The 18,600-nt window shown below is 28.6% G+C and overlaps 1 protein-coding gene across 4 annotated transcripts; it reads right to left on the reverse strand.

Annotated features, from left to right (window-relative positions):
* Positions 1 to 132: 132 nt before the first annotated feature.
* Vha100-1 (V-type ATPase subunit a family protein Vha100-1) lies at positions 133 to 18,387 on the reverse strand. Of its 4 annotated transcripts, none has more exons than XM_076897524.1 (11): positions 18,070 to 18,387; positions 16,051 to 16,356; positions 5,607 to 5,707; positions 3,367 to 3,493; positions 3,111 to 3,287; positions 2,761 to 2,973; positions 1,902 to 2,670; positions 1,557 to 1,786; positions 1,170 to 1,386; positions 914 to 1,085; positions 133 to 790 (listed from the first exon to the last, which is right to left on the reverse strand). In XM_076897524.1, the coding sequence occupies exons 1-11, from the start codon at positions 18,184 to 18,186 to the stop codon at positions 688 to 690; spliced, it is 2,532 nt and encodes an 843-aa protein (XP_076753639.1). In that variant the 5' UTR covers positions 18,187 to 18,387; the 3' UTR covers positions 133 to 687. The 4 variants fall into 4 exon arrangements, with proteins under 4 accessions (XP_076753639.1, XP_076753656.1, XP_076753648.1 ...); XM_076897541.1 differs by lacking the exon at positions 5,607 to 5,707 and adding an exon at positions 9,988 to 10,040; XM_076897533.1 differs by lacking the exon at positions 5,607 to 5,707 and adding an exon at positions 10,673 to 10,758.
* Positions 18,388 to 18,600: the final 213 nt, after the last annotated feature.

An 18,600-nucleotide genomic window follows, 5' to 3' on the forward strand; every position in this document is an offset into this window, starting at 1 on the left:
ATATAATTAAAACTACCAAAGAAGTTCTAGATATTACCTTAAAGATATTTTGCATATAACAAATATAAAGTAATACAAATAAGTATAAGAATCTATATGTACTTACTAATTAAAGTAAGAAAACATGTAGCAATAAATTAAGTACAATTTATTTATACCATTAATCTTTTTTATTATGTAATAGGAATGCAATTTTAATATACTTCCAATACTCGTTAGTTTGAATTATATAAGTTACGATTTGTAATATTTTATATAATTAGAGTTACATCTAAATACATGACATGCATACAATTATATGGTTGTCTTCTTTACATATTTCAGATCCAATTATAGTAAATACTTTTATAGTTGTCTAAATTCCATAAGTACTGTGTAATGAATCTATGTTCATATAACTAGAGTATTTAAAACAATATTTAACTGCACTCTCTGAGGAAATATAAATAAATTTTACATTAAATAAAAATGTCATTTTCTTGCTTTCAGAAATAAAATCGTTCCAGTTTTAGATGTGAACATGTAAATTTGTTTGATTCGTTTAAATGTATTGTTAACCTGTAATAACTCTAGAGATTTGTTCAAATTCTATCAGTAATAAAATAGTGTAATATTATCAAGTTTACTCTTATTGTACTTATGGAAAGCAATAAATTCACTGTATAACTTTATATGAATCGAAATATTTTAATCTTCTCCAGTAGATTGTGCTGCATCCAAAATAATTTCAAATGAAAATGGCTGAAAACCATATCCTTGTCCAGCATAGAATTTACTTTGGAATTCAACCCTATAAAAAAAAAAATGAGACGTGTATTTCTATAATATTTTCTAATGTAGAAAACTAAAATTGTAAAATGAAGAATACGTGGATAATAACGAATGTTGCATTAGATATAACAATAATTCATACCAATGAAGTCGAAGAGTATGTAAGAAAGCTGATAAACCTTCCATGAGAACTAGGATACCAACAGTTAAAACAGCCCAAAATGCAAATACAGCCCACAGAATAATACCTCCTGACCAACCTTCCCGCGTTAATCCATTTCTCATCACCATATTCCATAATACTTCTGACAATTCTAAATATAAGTAGGAACAAATATTTATTAAAGTACACCTTGGCATAATTATATAAAAGCAAACGTAATAATCTTTGAACTCACGAGCATGGGCTAAAGATAAGGCCCACAAACGTAAATACGATGCTGTGTGGGACACACTACCAAGAACGTATTCTATAGTATGAATGCCTTGATGAATAAACATTTCACTCATGTCTTCTTCTTCTTCTTTCTGACCACCTTGAGGTATTCCACTTATTGGTTGTATTGCATCAACCCCACCTTCTACATCTCCATTTTCTGTACCATGGTTGTTTAACTGATAATATACAAAAAAAAAGTAATAAGTTTAGTTTACTTTACTCATTAACAGTGGAACAATAAAATTCAAAGAGAACATCCATTGTATAATATCAATAGATCAATATTTTTTTGCAATTTTTATGTGTATAATACATCTAGGAAAAGAAAAGTAATTTGATACTTCACCTGATAATGTTGCTTCTTCCGATTGTACATATACATAAAAGGTTTTGCCAATAACATCCATGGAATACAAAGAACAGCTATAACAACAAGAAGATGTTGGAATCCGTTTTGCCCTGCATACATCCAGGGTGAACAACCATTTGCTGCAGTTCCAGGTTTGAATAACACCATATTAATAAATGTAATTAATACTGATGGTGCACAAAAAGGACCATGTTCTGGATCTGTATCTACAAATAGGAAGTACCGTGTTTGCTCTTACATTTATTTATCGGTATATTATTATAATTGTATATTAATCGAAGTATTTTTATTTCAAGTTTTAGTTGAAAATATACTACTTACGATCGCTATCAGGTCCATATTTTATCCACTTAATGAACATAAGTAGTACCATATAGAGAAAGAGAAATATTAAAAATATAATTTGTGGTATAAATTCACAAGTTATATTAAGTTTCCTTTTGAAATATAAGTGATTCCATAGTCCAATAACCACGCCAAACAGCATGTGTATGACTCCAAAAATAATAGATATCTTCATTTTATAGGAGTTCAGAAATATGATCTTATTCTCTGCTAATTGCCATACAGGATCCATTCCAATAGGATATGGATTCTGTAGATATTGATTTTTATCGCTAGGATTTAACTGCAGCTGTTTATTTGAGTTTATTGTAGTATAATTATAGTCGATTCTCCAATATGATCCGAAAATATTCAATGATTTGGAAAATATATCATTGTATATAAATCCCGTATACATTGAAAACAAACCCATTAGGAAGATTATATATCGACCACCAAAAAATATATTCCAAATTTCATTATCAGATTTCTTTGCAGCCAATGGTTTTTCTTTCAGTACCATCCATCCGCCGAAAAGAAACATAAGAAGACCATGACCGGTGTCTCCAAACATAACAGCAAATAAAAATGGAAATGTTATTATAGTGTAAGGGGATGGATTCATTTCCCTGTATGAAGCAACTCCATATGCATCTATTAAAGCTTGGAAACCTTTAGTAAACTTATTTGTTCGATTATAAGTAGGTGGATCTTCAAAAGTTTCCATACGATTTAAAATTGGTGGCACAGAACTTCCGCTACGTTCCTAAAAAATACATACATATAATATGTTACTAGATCAAGAATTGTCGATGCTTAATTAAGTGGAGATATTAAAAAATATATAAGTAATTACGGTTCCACGACGTAGAGCTAATTGAATTGTTTCAATGTCTAGTACAGGAACCCAGCATTCAGCAATTAAACATTTTTGTGTAACATCCAAATTGAATAAGTTTAAAGTATGGTAAATTGCTTTAATTTTGCGAACTTTCACAAACCAATTTTTTATGTTTTTTGCAGCAGCTACTAAAACCCGATGCCGATGATCTTGAGTTTGACCGAGAACCTAAATTGGGTCATAACAGTTAAATTTCTATAAGTAATATATACATATTAAGTTCTATACAGTGAAAGGAGGCGAAAATATGGGACAGGCAAACTCTTTAAAGAAACGCTCTTATGTAATAGAGAAGAATAACTAACTGTGTTCAAATCTTCAATTCGAGTCATAACACCCATTGCCATTTCACGACGATCGGCAGGGGCTTCAGGACAGGGATATAAAGTTGCCCTAAATCCTTCACAGATCTTTTTAACTCGAGTTTTCAATTGATCTCCTTGAAAGAATATGATAAAGACGGATTTGAATACTTGGTCCCCCTGAAAAGAAACAATTAAGTATTTCTTAAATATTATATAATAAAATAAGTTCTGTAATGTTAATGAAATTTCTGCCTACCGTTGAAGGGTCTTCCAAAGGGGTTTCGATTTCTGCTTGACGTAAAAATACGTTACCACGGCACGCACGCCAGAGCATACGTTCAAATGCTGGAATACGTTCTCGTAGAATAACGCCTGCGACGAAACTATGTAAAGAATAATTTTAGTAAGTCTTACAAGTTATGGAAAATTAGAGAGAAATGAAAATAGGGCGTAATGACACGATTAACTGTACATGTACATATTATGTATATGTACAAAGATTTAAAATCGATTTATGTTTGAAAAAATTGTATATTGCTATACAATGCGCGAATTCTATAAGTTTTCAAGATTAATACATCATTGACATTACACTTTCAACCTGTATCGTATGTGTTCACGATTTGAATATTTTTATGACAAGAATAGTTATTTAAAGCTTCCCTTATATATATTCAATAATTTAATTTATTTATTAATAGAACATTACTTTGTTATTATTGAAGAATGACGATCTTTGTAGCCATGGTTCATTTTAATAGTATAAACATTTGTTATTAATCACAGTTTCTGAATTAACAATTAAATTTAATACAAGTGCATCATATATAGCGTTATAAATCAATGTGGTAACAAAAATAGCAACAATAATAATGGTGATAACAATCGTGGTAATGGTATTGAGATTGTAGCAAAGAAGATAATACTGTGATAGAAGAAATAACTATAACAAAAAGGCCTACAATAATAATAATCTATAGAATAATGAAAATGTGTTAAACAATTCTTAATCTTGTTATTTATTGTTATATATGTTAAACATGTTGAATTGAAACACATCAAAATTTAATACTAACACACCCAAATGAGAAAATGTGAATAGTATATAAAAAAAAGCTTAGCCTTGTAACTATAATTATTAAACAGCATATTTTATCATTGTAATTAATTAAATTGAGGTAAAGTTCTATATTAAATTGTAAAATATTACGAATGCAAATGTTGCATATATTGTTACATTAAAACAACATGCATAATAATTAATGGAATTGGATTATACTTTGGGTCATGGAAAGAGAAATTTGTGAAGCACAAAAGAGTGTGCGTTTCACTAAAAAAATAGTGTACTCTACATATAAATCTTTAGATGATCCTTAATTGTAATTGTCTTTTATCTCGTCAATAAAAATTATTTCAATTCATAATATATGTATGGTATGTATGTATATTACATTGAACATGATAATTCAGGATAGATTATACTTAATTACAGATGCATGAAATGAAGAAGAAAATGTTAGTTAATCATATATCTTTTCTGATTGCATTTAAATATACGCGGCAGAGGTATTACGATTGCTTGACCAAATTCTATTAATACGTTTACCTTATTATTATTTTTTTACCTTACCATTAGATACTTTTATGTGATTAGTTAAAGCTAATAGATTATACAGCAGTGTAACAAAAAAGCTACTCTGGTTATTTGCTAGTTTTACCGTTACACGTTGAGGTCACACTAATTATAAATAAAACAAGTTCTGTGCCAGAAGTAAGAAACATGTTAAACTTTTTGCAGTAAACGTTTCAATAGATTTTAAGAAAAAAGTATTGGTTAGTTAAATGATCAATTTGTGTATGAAATTTGAAAAACAATGTTTCATAATACTATTTTGCAACTGCTTGTTCGATTAGATACAACACATATTACCATATAATCCATATAAACTAGTACAAAATTATCATAGCAGAATATGTAGTTGTTCGAAAGTTTATGATACTTTCATTGACAATCTTTTGTTGCAACTTTTATGATTTTGCACATGCTGAAAATGTTGATCATTATCATACTTAATATATGTAACTAAAATTTTTTAAATTATATTTATCATATAAGTTGCCTTATATGTGTATTAAAGTGTTTCCGTTGCTTATGAAATTATTAAAAATGTTTTCATTTGTATTAGAAAATAAATCAAAGTATGATTTTCATCTATGCAAATATGAAAGTTTGAATTCTCTCCTATTAATGAAATCTAATAATATTGTAAACAGGTTTAACAACTCCAAAAGCAATAAAAATATTTATAGTGTAATATTTAAATTATGTTATTTTTCCAATGTGTAAAAAAAAGAATTTATTTACAATTCTATATTTAATAAAAATTATTAAAATTTGCTTCAAAAGTCTGTAATATATATAAAAATTTTTGTTTAATGAATTTAGAAGGAGGCAATAATGTATGGGAAGGATTTATCTAGTCATGGAGTACGTACCCCAGTTGGACAGGACCAAGGGCAGTCTGGCGGGCGATATTATCATCACTAATCAATGCACGTGTCATGGACTCGGTAGGATTCAAGCCTGCGTGCTCTTGCTGACGACACAACAGACAAGACACAACCACATTAGCACACTAGACATCACTATAATGCACCAACGCCGTACTGTTCTTGCGTATGTTCCTTTTATTTAACATACGTAGGAATACGATTAAAGATATCTTTAATGATTAGTACTTTATAAAATTTATACATGTACAAAGCTGGCTAAATAAAATTTGTTTTAACCACATTCGAAATTTTAAAATGAGTATTTCATTAATCAAAAATAGAAATTTGTAGATATAAATTTTCGTTTTAAGTCCCTTAATATTAATCAGTGCTCTTTACGCTAATAGTATCTACTATTTAATTAGTAAAACAGAGTGGATAAAAGTTGCATAATTGTAATAAATAAGTTTGCAAAGATATCTTAAATCGGCCATAAGTTTTAATTAAATATTGAATTACTGTACAGAGTGTTATATTATATTATATCGAAGCTGTTAATATCGGATATACTAAATATTGATTATGCTAAATATCGATTATTAATTTGAGTAGTAAAATGAACTCGTTAATTCAATGCAACTCCAATCCAATACTGAACAAATTTCTACATGGACCAATATTCTCTTAAATCATTAGAATTATCATTAGGAAATCAAATAGTTCATATATTAGTGCAAATAAATTCCAAAACAGTTGATGGTAACGCGAAATTATTCATTAATAAAAAATGTTTTATGCTTTGTGCTATTTCAAGTAAACGGAAACAATTGTCTTAATAGAGTCATTATAATTTTCATAAAATTTTGCAAGGCTTTTCATTGGTTGAATTTTTAGAAAAATCTGTTTTCCTCTTCAAAAAATAATTTGTATTATCTATTGATCAAGGTAAGACAAAAAATTTAGTTTTAGTTAGAATATAATAAATAATTTAAGGTTTTGTGGATACAGATTTCAAAACCTGTTCTAATTAATTAGTACAACAGTTGGTTCAGGGTTGAATTAACAGGTTGTACAGTATATATACAGCATGATTCAGAATTTTTTGTACTTGATATATCCTTGCTGTTTTAAACAGAAGGGTATTAATTAAGCTGCATATTACAGTACTATATATGCATATATGTGTATATATCATGTACACATGTATTTATATATAATATATAAATTGCTTAAAACTTTTGAAAGTGTATTATTTTAAAAGCTATAAAATATATTTTAAAAGTTATACTTTAAGGCAATAAATTACTTTTCTTAAATAGAGACAAGTTATAGGTGATACAATAATGCATCAATGCTAACTTCTCACATAAAATAGAAGAATTGCATGTTTTTAAATGGAATAGCATGTCAATTAATTTTGAATGGAATCTCATGCAATTTAATTAAATAAATCTCCTTCAAAAACGCTTCAACCTTTTTTATCACAGTTTTCTTGAGTTGTGATTTTTAAATTGTGGACACAGCACAAAAAATTTCTTTTGTACAAAGTGTAACCTACTATGCAAGTAATATAGCAATTCAAATGCATTAATTTTCTTGTTTTGTCCCAATAAAGTAAGCCTTGTCACCTGTTAAATGCTGTTAGGTTTTAAAATATCAAAATCATTTAAGTGATATTAATAAAAATCAGTGCATAACATGCATAAGAAGCTTGCAACCACATACCACTTACCAGTTCACGCTTGTCCCTTCCAAATGCCAACCTACCCAATCTTATTCTAAGTACAAACATATACACAATAAGTAAATATATGAGTTCCATCCATGAAAGAGCAAACATTTTGTGAATTTAAGATAAGGACACATTTAAGTTATATAATAGTGCAAGTCATGAATTGTTTCCTTTATAGAGGAAATGTAAAGTAAGATAATAGTTTTCTTTATGTTAGGTCTATTAATTATATTAATAAATATTTTGTTTTGTAACTGGCTGATCCTCTATGCATATAGGATGCATCAGGAAAAAAGTACTTTTTTTTTTAAATTTTTATTCATTGAGATCTTTTTGACGTGAGAAATATATCTGATTGCTATGATGATGCCAGAAGTTTGTTTTTAGAAATCGATTACCAAATGGCTAGACAGTGAACAAATTTTAACAAAAAGAGAAACAGATTTGTCAAGCAATGATAGTTGAGATGGAGTACTTCAAAGGGATGTGGCGCCCGTCATAACATATCATTTATATATGACAACTTAACTTCATTTTACAAATTAGAAATGTCAAAAAAGTTTGTCACTGTCCTTTCAATAGATTTAAGTTTCACTGAACTTCTTTCAGATTTAAGCAAATATCTGTGTAATGCATTTTTGTTGCTGGTCATATACTTATCTATAGCAGAACTAAAAATTATGCTGGTGTTCGAATATTTTAACAGTGGTTAAGTTTAAGTATTTGATCTCAAAATAAATATGGCTTCCTTGTCACCCTTACTCTAAGGTAATGAGTCATTCATGCTTATTACATGCCCTGCTGAATAGAAACACAAACACAGGCAATAATTTATAATGGGAACTATTACACGGTTTCACCACCCGAGCAGGACAAAATCAAGGCAGATTTCTGGAAAATTTTTACTAAAATCCACTTATTAGAACACCTCAGTTTAAACATCTTAATTAAAATGTTTAAAAGGTGAATGTTATAATTTGAATTTCGAAATTTTAATTAAATATTTTTCGAAAGTCTTGATTTATATTTTTCCTATACAATTGTGAATGTGTGTACGCGAATGCACGCGTCTATGTATACCCATGGCCACACTGTCATCATTTATTGTTAATTATGTCAAAGATAAAGAATATTATATTACATAACTATTGTCACAACTATTATATTCGATACAGTTTGAATGCTTTTTTATACCAGTTTTAACTATGTTATGTGAATAACGTCAAACTGTATCAACTGTTATATAATGTACTCTTTAATCTATATGTTTAAGTAATAATTGAACACACATTTTAGAACTAGGTACTTCTTGTAATAACTAATTAATAAGTGATTGTTATTCAAATAAGCAAACAGTCGCATTTGTTTTTGAAAAATCTTTGAAGTCGCTAAAACAGTATTTTCAAGATTATTTTTGATATTAACCAATTACATAGACAAAAAGTCTCAGACTGCGGCACAATACAACATGAAAATAATTTTTACCGTTAGTAATATGATTATTGCAAATGGAAGAAGTTATTTCGCTGTATTATACAAATTGGAGCAAATACTGAAATGAAAATTAAAACAAACTAATTAATACACATATGAAAACTTTACAAATACTGTCACGTATACATCATTTTGCTCAGTTAATATGATATTTTGTTATTCTGGACATTGCTTCATACAAAATGACTAACAATTATAAAATAAATTCTATACTTTCTATCAGGGGTTGTTGAATACCTTGTATAAGGAAAAGCTGTACTGCATAGTTTTGTAATCTAGACCTTTGTTTTGGATACCTAAACATTAAGATTCCTAAGTTTCAATATGGTGTGTAGGGCACGAAAAAGTAAGTTGATGATCGTATCAATTGATTTTTGTTGCAGCAACTGAGCTCCACAGAGCGTTTACCTCTGAATGGTTTCATCCTTAAGGGTTTCATGAAATCGAATACACCTTAAATTATTTAGCCATTGGTACTGAAAAGAGAGTATATGGGTACTTGGTTTTAAAAATTCTATTAAACGGAAATTTCATTGAATTGTATGGAGAATATCAGGTAAGTTTCTAGCCATATGTATCATATGTACATGTATTTTGTATGTGGATGCGTATAAAAGTATTCAAGAAATAGGCAACATATAAATTTTAATAAGTCAAAGATATATCAAATGCAAAAATATGAAGAGAAATAATAAACAAAAATAACATATTCAAGTTTTAAGATATTTTTATATACAAATTGGTACAATTATATGAATAATAGGCTAAGGGTTGTCTTTACCTATTTATTTATTATATACAACGTACGCATGTCCACATGTACATATGTACATATACAGGCTATCCCTTTAAATGTATGTCCAGATTTTAAATGTATGTCCCCATAACACTATTTTCTCTTTTAAGATTTCGTTACGTGAGCAGATTTGTAAATGTTGTTGGTGACAAATTTTTCTGTGTTATGAAAATCTTGAAATTATGTGCAACATAGAATCTGTTCTTTATCTAGTGCTTCTAATAGTAAAAAATATGGAAATATTTTAGCGACTGTTATATTAGTGCTCGTTTTGGACTAAAGGATTTTAGATAACTACATACAAAAAAAAACACTGAGCAAAACAGAATTGCAAATACAGATAACGGTTGATAACAGCTTGCCTGAGGGGATTCCTATAGCGTGCTCCTATGGTGTCTGCCGTAGTATACAGGCGCTGTAACCACAGAACACACTGACGCATCATGCCTTCTACTTAAATCTATATTTGTACATATGTAGTTTAACAGCACGAAAAAAAGATATTTATCGATAGCTCTGCAATGTGTGCAGATTATGAATTAATAAATTCTGATTCTATTCAAATGTATGTACAAATGTGTCCATAGATTTAATGCGTTTGAATTGTTTGTTATTGTATCATTGTTATTTTATACTATAAAGACTAAGGAAGTTTGTACAAATCTTAAAACTAAACCTATAGAACAATTATTTTGTACGAATATGATTTTTAGTCACTGGTGTTTAAAATGTAGAAAGTAAGGATTTCTTTTCAAATTGTAAAGTAAAAGGACTTTCATGATAGTAATTACCAATACGGTTTGGATAATGTATAGTATTTATGGCATTAATCAATCATGATTTAAGATTATTGTAATAATTACAGAAAAGATGATTTACAATTACGCTTTTGAAGGAAAACAATATTGTGACCGATGAACTCTTATAATATAAGTATCCATTGAGAGTAACAATGTTTTATATTCGTTCATGCTTGATATTTGCCATGAAAAGAATTCGTAAATCATCACACTCTACATTCGTTTAATTAACACCACATTTAATTACCCGAGCTTGAGAGCCTGGCCGCCCGCGCGGAGGCCCTCTTCACCCAAGAGAGTGACTTGTTCTTCCTCACGGCTGGAGTCTGCCATCTGCGACACGACACCTCCATGTTCAGCCTGGCAACAGACACATGTCACCTCTCTTTTGCCCTATCTCCCGTTTATTTCTAATAGTTAATACACTTATTAAATTTATCAATTTTTTTTAATTCAGAGAGATGGTCATTACAAAATTTTGTATGAGGAAAAAATGGAATATGCAGTATTACAGGACATTCTAATAAGGCTGGATAAAATAATCAAACATTTATACAAGGAAAATTAAAGATAAGTGTATATGTAAAATTTTCTGTTTCTGTATTGTTTGTTTGTATGAATTATATATACGTAGGTCAGTCTTGTACATGTAAATTATGTGCAAAAGTCAATAAGCATGTTTAGATTTGCTTCGTATGGTTTATTTTGTCTCATTAATATCTCGTTAGACACTGGTAGAGAACATTTTTTACAAAGAATATGAACGTAGGTCGGAAATGTGACATTATTTCATGAAGAAGTGGACGAATTTGTGCGCAATTGGCTTTGGGACAAAACACTGTAAATTCAGTGCTGAAAATTGCTACATACTTTGTTTATACACGAGTTTTTCAAACATTGTGATTCATATTTGACTGACCCCCGTACAATAATGGGTATAAAAAAGATATAAAGATACACACATCTTGAGAATGTATAATGTATTTGTTAAAACTTTTTATAACTTTTTTTTGTAATACCTTATATTCAAAATTTCATATGTGTGTATTATGTTCGGTATCAATATTCTTACTCATTATGGTATAATGTATGTACAGAGTTTGTTGTGATATATAAGTCATTAAAATAATTTGTATGTAAGATAACTCTTACTTGAAAATGTAAGGGAAACGTGAGGCGTATTTTGAATGGCTTTAAAAGTTTGTTATATATAGTTACTACATTCTCTCCCCCACTTCTCCCCTGATTGATGTTAATAGTATATATAATTATGAGATAATTATACATAATTAATGAGATTAATGAGTATTAACCCTAGAACTTTTGGGAGAGGGCAAAGTGTGAGGGGGTTATGGGAATCCCCAAAAATTCACAAATAAAGAAATTTTAATGCTTTGCGGATAAGTGTCAGCAAATGGCTACCAGGTGTTTCAATGGATACACGAGGAAAGAAGCCGAATTACTTTTACTAATGATTTTACATAGCTGTAGAAGTAGAGTGAGAAAAGAAACTCAAGAATAATCTCGGTTTAGACAATGATGCCCCAGTGGTGATACAATACGAAGATAAGAATCTTTAGAAAAATATTTGCATATCCCCATTGTGTGTCAATGTGGACAATAAGTGTTGCATCCTTGTAATTCACTCAGTAATAATCATTATATAATGTATTTTGATGCACAATGATATAACACATGTTGCCTATATTTAGACTATTACAAGGATATGCAACAAATGAATATCCACTTTAAAATGTTAATTGGTTTTACTAAAGAAATTCTATCCAGAGAATAGTTTTTCTCAATTTTCTGCTTTACTACTTTTTTCTAACTACACCCAAAACGAAAGAAATGATTTATTCCATTTACCATCCTTTGTATAATATTTAATTATGTTATATATCAGATATATTAGTTACCAATTTGTACCAAAACTATATAATTGCATCGTTACAAACTATGAAATGTATACAATTTGCATATTCTCTACTCAATGAACCATGGACCTGTGCTTGTGTTAGTGTTATACGAGACGCCAAAATCCCTGAGGCCTATTTAAACGTTAGAGAGATTTGTATTTTTCAGAAATGTTTGATCTATTTTATACTGGAGCTGACATAATTAAATAATGGAACATTTTGAGGGGAGGGGTGAGGGAGTGTAAAGACGAAAAATTGATCAAAAATCTTTGATTATCTATAAGGAACAACATGAAGTACTGCAATCTGTACCATATGTACGGTTTAATTACCGCATGAATTTTCTTTTCTTAAAATTTTTTACCTGCCATGTAAATTGCCATATTCAGGCTGCTGCAAGATGATGCATGGATTGTGAGGATAGGATATATTCCTGCGCAATATGTTAACGGCACTACCGAATATAGATATGTTGATTGATTAGCAAGCAACACTATCAAACGATAAAGCCAAACGGGAAATGCGGCCAGTAAAGGAGTGGTGTAAGATAGCTCAAGCGTTAGACTAGTGGTGAGAGTAAATCGATGCAACATCTTTTAGTAACCCAAATATAGAAACATACCTTTGCAATATTAAGCTACGTCTCACACTGTACATATATATGTATACTGTCATATATAACATTTATTGATTGTTATAATGTAAGGTTTATCCCATTATATGCATGAAAATATAACTGTGAACACTGAAAACAAGTCATCTTTTGGGAGAAAAAACGTTAAAAACGTTTTATTACATTTTATAAAATTTTTCTCTAAAAAAATTTTAACATGCACATTTCAGATTAAAACTCTGTATATACATGTAATATTTATAGTATTTAATATAGTTCATGCAAATAAATTATAGAATGAGTATTTTGCTTTTTGCATTTTATTTTAGATGTACTAAGTTCATACTGTCATTCTTTAATTAACTACATGCATGCAGGATTTTAAATGTTCAGCATACCAAGCACCAAATTAATATTCTCTTTCTATACTTTACAAGATATAATATACTACTATCTAAAATATATTATACTTTCTATCTAAAATATATTATATGAATTATTTATCGTACAAATGAAAAAGTTTTATTGTTAAAAGCAAAATTATGCAATATAATACAATGATACTTATATCACTTTAGAAAGAATTTCATCACGTGTTCATACTCGCGTACGAACGCGTACGTGTGTAATATGTAAGACATTTTAAAAGTTATAATGATATCTTTAACTTTGTTTAAAAATGGCAAAAATGTATTTTACTTAAGAATTTTTCATTTGTGCAATATATATATATAAAACATGCTTATTTTTATATATTTTGGATAATATGTCAGATATGCATATATCATAAAATATATTTACATATTTTATAATATATTTTTAACTAAATGGTAAATAGTAATCGTCCTACAGAATGCATAAAAAACAATTTTAATGATGAAAGTAATTAATTAATAAAGAAAGTAAGCAAAAAACTACAGGCAACTATAAACATATATAAAACTAATAATTAGATATATAATGCAATTTTATGCTTATTCCATTAAAAACAATTTCTCCATTTTAAATAGAGCTCCTCAAACAAGGTGATCTCCTTAAAAGAAATTATATGAGAAGGTAGAATAATTAATAAGTATTAAAAGATTAGTTAAACTGTCCAGTTACACAATTACTAAAAATATATTCAAAAATATAAACTTTCAAAATTTGTACAAACTTTACTATTTCTTGCTGAATACAAGATGCTTTTGTTCCACATATTATTGATGAATGTTATATAATTCACAACAAACGTATAACAACATAATTAAGAATCAAATATATTAAGATTCTTTTAATTTATTACGATAGCAAGGAAATATACAGGACACAGGGAGATAGGGCTTATATAAGTGACTTGTGTCCTTTGCAATTCTGTAATTTGGTTAGTTGGCAACACTAACACATTAATCATCCTAAAATCACTCAATAGTATCATTAGTAATACAAAACAAAAATAGCTTATTGTCAACAGCATTGCAATTTTCCTTACAAGTATTCCTTTACATTTTATAAAGTAATTTTGCTGATATTACACAAAGTTGCAAAACAATTACAATAAACAATTGATATCAGACACAAATTACACAACTCTTGTTGTCATGCATTTTAATTTATGGTATGTGCCATAAAATTATTCTTTACTTAATGATGTATAATATAATAATTTTCACTATATTTCATAGTTTTACTTATAAACTATATTAGTAAAAGAAATTATATTAAAGAAATTTCATTAAAAAACACATTGAATTACCTAAATGTTTTTTTAATAAAATGTTATTAATACTGGTAACAATTTTAATGTCAATTTATATTTATATTAAAATATATAAGCAATAATGTTAATTGAGATATTGAATCATAAAATAAAACAATAGGCTATTGCATGGACAACAATTTACCGAAATCTTGATTGAAGCACTGCAAAATGAAAAATAAATTAGCGAATGAAATTCGTGTAAAACAGTTTAATTCTCTACAATCTATCATTTCGTTACCTATTTTTTGTACACTTTGCATATGTTAAAATAAAGTGAGAATGGAGAATAATAAAATGGTAGTGGAAGATTCATATTTTAATCATAGAAATTTAAAAATTCAGGAAGAATATCTACGATTCGACAATTAGCTTAATATTCATGAATATAAAACAATATACACCTGTAAATTCCTCTTGTATAAACTACGTCAAATCGTGCGATATTTGGCGATAGATTCTGAAATACTTTATATAAAATTGATAATACCGATACTTTATTAATTTTATACAAAATAATGATGAATGAAATCATTTCGTAACGCCCAATATCGCAAAATGCATAGTTTTTATAAGGTAAATTTCCGATGTTCCATTGTTTTGTACGTTCTAATAAAAATAAATTAAGAATGAAGAATACAATTTTTTCATTTGGAATTTCATTTCTCAGTAAATAGAGATTTAAGTAGAGTACACGTACACTTATCCAACTATGGATTGCATATATGATATATATTAGATTAATTTAAATATTTGGTTGATCTAGTTAACATCTACATTGTAGATATTTAGTTAGAAGTTAGTCAAGAGTATGCATACTTCACAAATTGTCAAACTCGATTTCCTTAGAAATGTGATCTCGAACGAAAAAATGTTATTCTACATTTTTTATTTATTTTTGCATGTGGAATAAACTTGTGCCAGTTTCATGATTCGATAATGACCGAGCTATATTAACCGACGCGTTCCTATACCTGGGCCATTAAGGACCATATTATTATGCTTGCAATATCTTACGATTAATCGCAATGTAAAGATCGCTTTTCTCTCATATAGAAAAAAATCTTCAATGAACGAATCAGCATTGTTTAGCTTATTATTATTGTGGGTGTTGCGTTACCCGTGGGTGTTGCGTTATTAAACTGCGGAGAATCTATACTCCGAGTGTTAAGATACAGAGTTAATACTACAAATGTACAATAATAATATTAGTAATAATGTGTACTATTCCTTTTTATTTAGATATTCGCTTCCGTGCAAGTTAAAATTAGAATATTAAAAAACACTTCTTATATATTAAAAATATAGTATCTTAAACAAACGTTTTATACATGATATGTATTGAAAATTCTTACCTCGTCGAAGAAGACTTGCGTTTTCCTAAGTATATGTTTTAATTCGGTTAGTTCCAGGAAATTACGTTTAAGCGTTTCTGCATTTTGATTCACTTCCCGCAATTCATTTTCCAGCTTTTCGAATGTCGCTTCGAGATCTATCATCTCCCTGGGTTGCGGAGCTTCTGGATTCTCTCCAGTGTCGAGCATGGGAATGCCATCTTTTTTGATTTCTTTCTCCAAGTATCGTAATTTGCGTTCCATTTCATCGCAACGGCGTACTTCGTTAACGAACTTTCGTTGAAAAGCATTAACATCTGGGTTAAGCTGCATAAAGAACCATTTAAAGTGAATTATGATACGATATGATGAACGATAGGGGCAGAATAAACTTCGGTTAAAGCACGAAATTTATTCGCTAAATCTTATTTGTACAAATATTGCATAATTCTCATGTGGTTGTGAAGTCTTAAAATAGTATATAGTAGTATGCACGTAAATATAAAGTACTGGATTAGCCTGAATCGGCGTTATTTAGATTTTTTCATAGTTGGTGAGCGCGGAACGTTCGATATAATGGCTAAAAACGATACGTTGTAAGATAGGGCAGTTGTCGATAGCTTGACAGTCACTTGTAGTTGACTGAAAATGGTAACTTGAAGAAAGTAGATAAGAGATAGCGATCGTAGCCATTATTTAGCCGGTTCGAATATAGAACTTTATCTTCATTTGAATTTATTTTAGAAATATAGAACTTCTTTGATACTAATCCATTATCGCGTAAAACTCAGTTAACAGTTTCTGTCGATATGATCTTTTTAAATGATTGATAATGTCGATTGTATCGTTAAATTTGAAATACTAATCCTTGAATTTATTTTAATTTGTCTTAATATGTATTACCTGACAGAATAATTTTTTCTTCCATGCTCTACTGTATTGTACAACACATTATAATATATATTATATTTATACTTATTTATCATTTTTTTTTCATTATTTTTTTTATTTCTCTTAAATATATATCATGATGGTGCAACTTTATAACTAATCTTTGTATAGAAATATTCGTGTCTATACTTTATAAAACCATAATATGGAATCGTTTGTTATTAAAGAATGTAAAGGAAGATCAAATTTAACATAACATTGAAAAAAAGGGAAGAAAATTTGAATAAATAGTGAAATATAGTTAAAGAAAGAAAAACTTTAATGACCCTTCCTGTTCCTAATTGATTAAAGACATATTAAAGATACAAAATTATGTTTTTGTATCTTTGATCATTTTTAAATATCATTTTACCATTTTCATTGAAAAGTTATAAAGCTAAACAAAAATTTTGTTAACCCTTTGAGCGCCCACTATTCACAACAAAGCACATGTTGCCTACTTTTTATAACGAAATACAAGCTGAGCTGACTGAAATTTCGTTGTAAAATATGTTGATTGTAACTGAAATAATTTGCAGTGTGTAATTTGAAGGCATCTTCTGCTTTGTTTATCCAATATAAGTAAATCTTCAATTTTGGAAGCTACAAAGAAGGTTTGATTATATTTGTTCTAACATCCAATCCATAACGCTCAAAGGGTTAAACCTAGATAAAACGCATATGGTACCTAACACATACTGAATATATTGAAATATGAAGTCATATGTTAATGAAACTTAACAATAATTTAAAAAATCTATATAACGTTACTTACCTTTATATAATAGTTCTAGCTTATTAAAATAATTTATGTATATTACAGGATATTTATTACAAATATTATTTACTTTAATAAAATTTTGTTATTTTAGATGTTTGTATAAACGTGCAATTTTCTAAATGTGTAATTTACACATTGATTAGGAAAATAAGTTTTCGCTTTATGTGAATTCTATTAATTTTATATTGATAAGGATCAATGAACGTTCATTAAATTATACTTCTTAATTTGAAAATTGATTATTTTCTTACAAAAATATAATATGTAGATACAAAAATTTCATAAATATTTTGTATCAGAATATAAAATATTAATAATATTAAACTTACATCTCGAAATTGTACAAGACCAAGTTCGCCAAGTTCTGAGACACAAGCATAAGCTGCTTCACTTTGTAAAAAGAGTTGACACAAGGTCATCTCTTCGCTTCGAAAAAGCGATCCCATATTTGATTTCGACAAGTAATGCCGTTAAGTTAAAAGTACTGGAAATACTACGAAATACAAGTTTTCTCGAACTAAATGTTAAAAAGAAAGTACCGCGATAAATTCGCTAAGAGTTTACACTGTTTAAAGACCAAGTGCCTTTTACTAAACGTACGGCGGACATGCCAACTTTCTGATTTCGGTTACAGAAATAATCAATAGGGGAGTCACGAGGTAAGATGGGCATAAGTCACAAGGTAATGGTGTGTTGCTACTCACATTTTTAGTTAACGCCCAGAAGCTACGCTAGCGACAGTATTGTCCTTCGTTTGATAGAGAGAGAAATGAAATACAAACGTGTACACTGATTTTTCATAGAATTTAGTTTACTAATAGTAAATATTAATTTTTTAACAGTAATTTCAAATTAGAAAT

The sequence above is a fragment of the Xylocopa sonorina genome, chromosome 1, assembly GCF_050948175.1.
Source record: "Xylocopa sonorina isolate GNS202 chromosome 1, iyXylSono1_principal, whole genome shotgun sequence".
Lineage (NCBI taxonomy): Eukaryota > Metazoa > Arthropoda > Insecta > Hymenoptera > Apidae > Xylocopa > Xylocopa sonorina.

Bases quoted from the DNA above. Each gene is read 5' to 3' on its own strand.
- Vha100-1 (XM_076897515.1), bottom strand. From the start codon at position 18,186: ATGGGATCGCTTTTTCGAAGCGAAGAGATGACCTTGTGTCAACTCTTT. The intron at 16,357-18,069 runs GTAAGTTTAATA...TTCTTTATGCAG, and splicing joins GTCTTGTACAATTTCGAGAT to CTTAACCCAGATGTTAATGC. The intron at 1,787-1,901 runs GTAAGTAGTATA...TCCTATTTGTAG, and splicing joins ATATGGACCTGATAGCGATC to ATACAGATCCAGAACATGGT.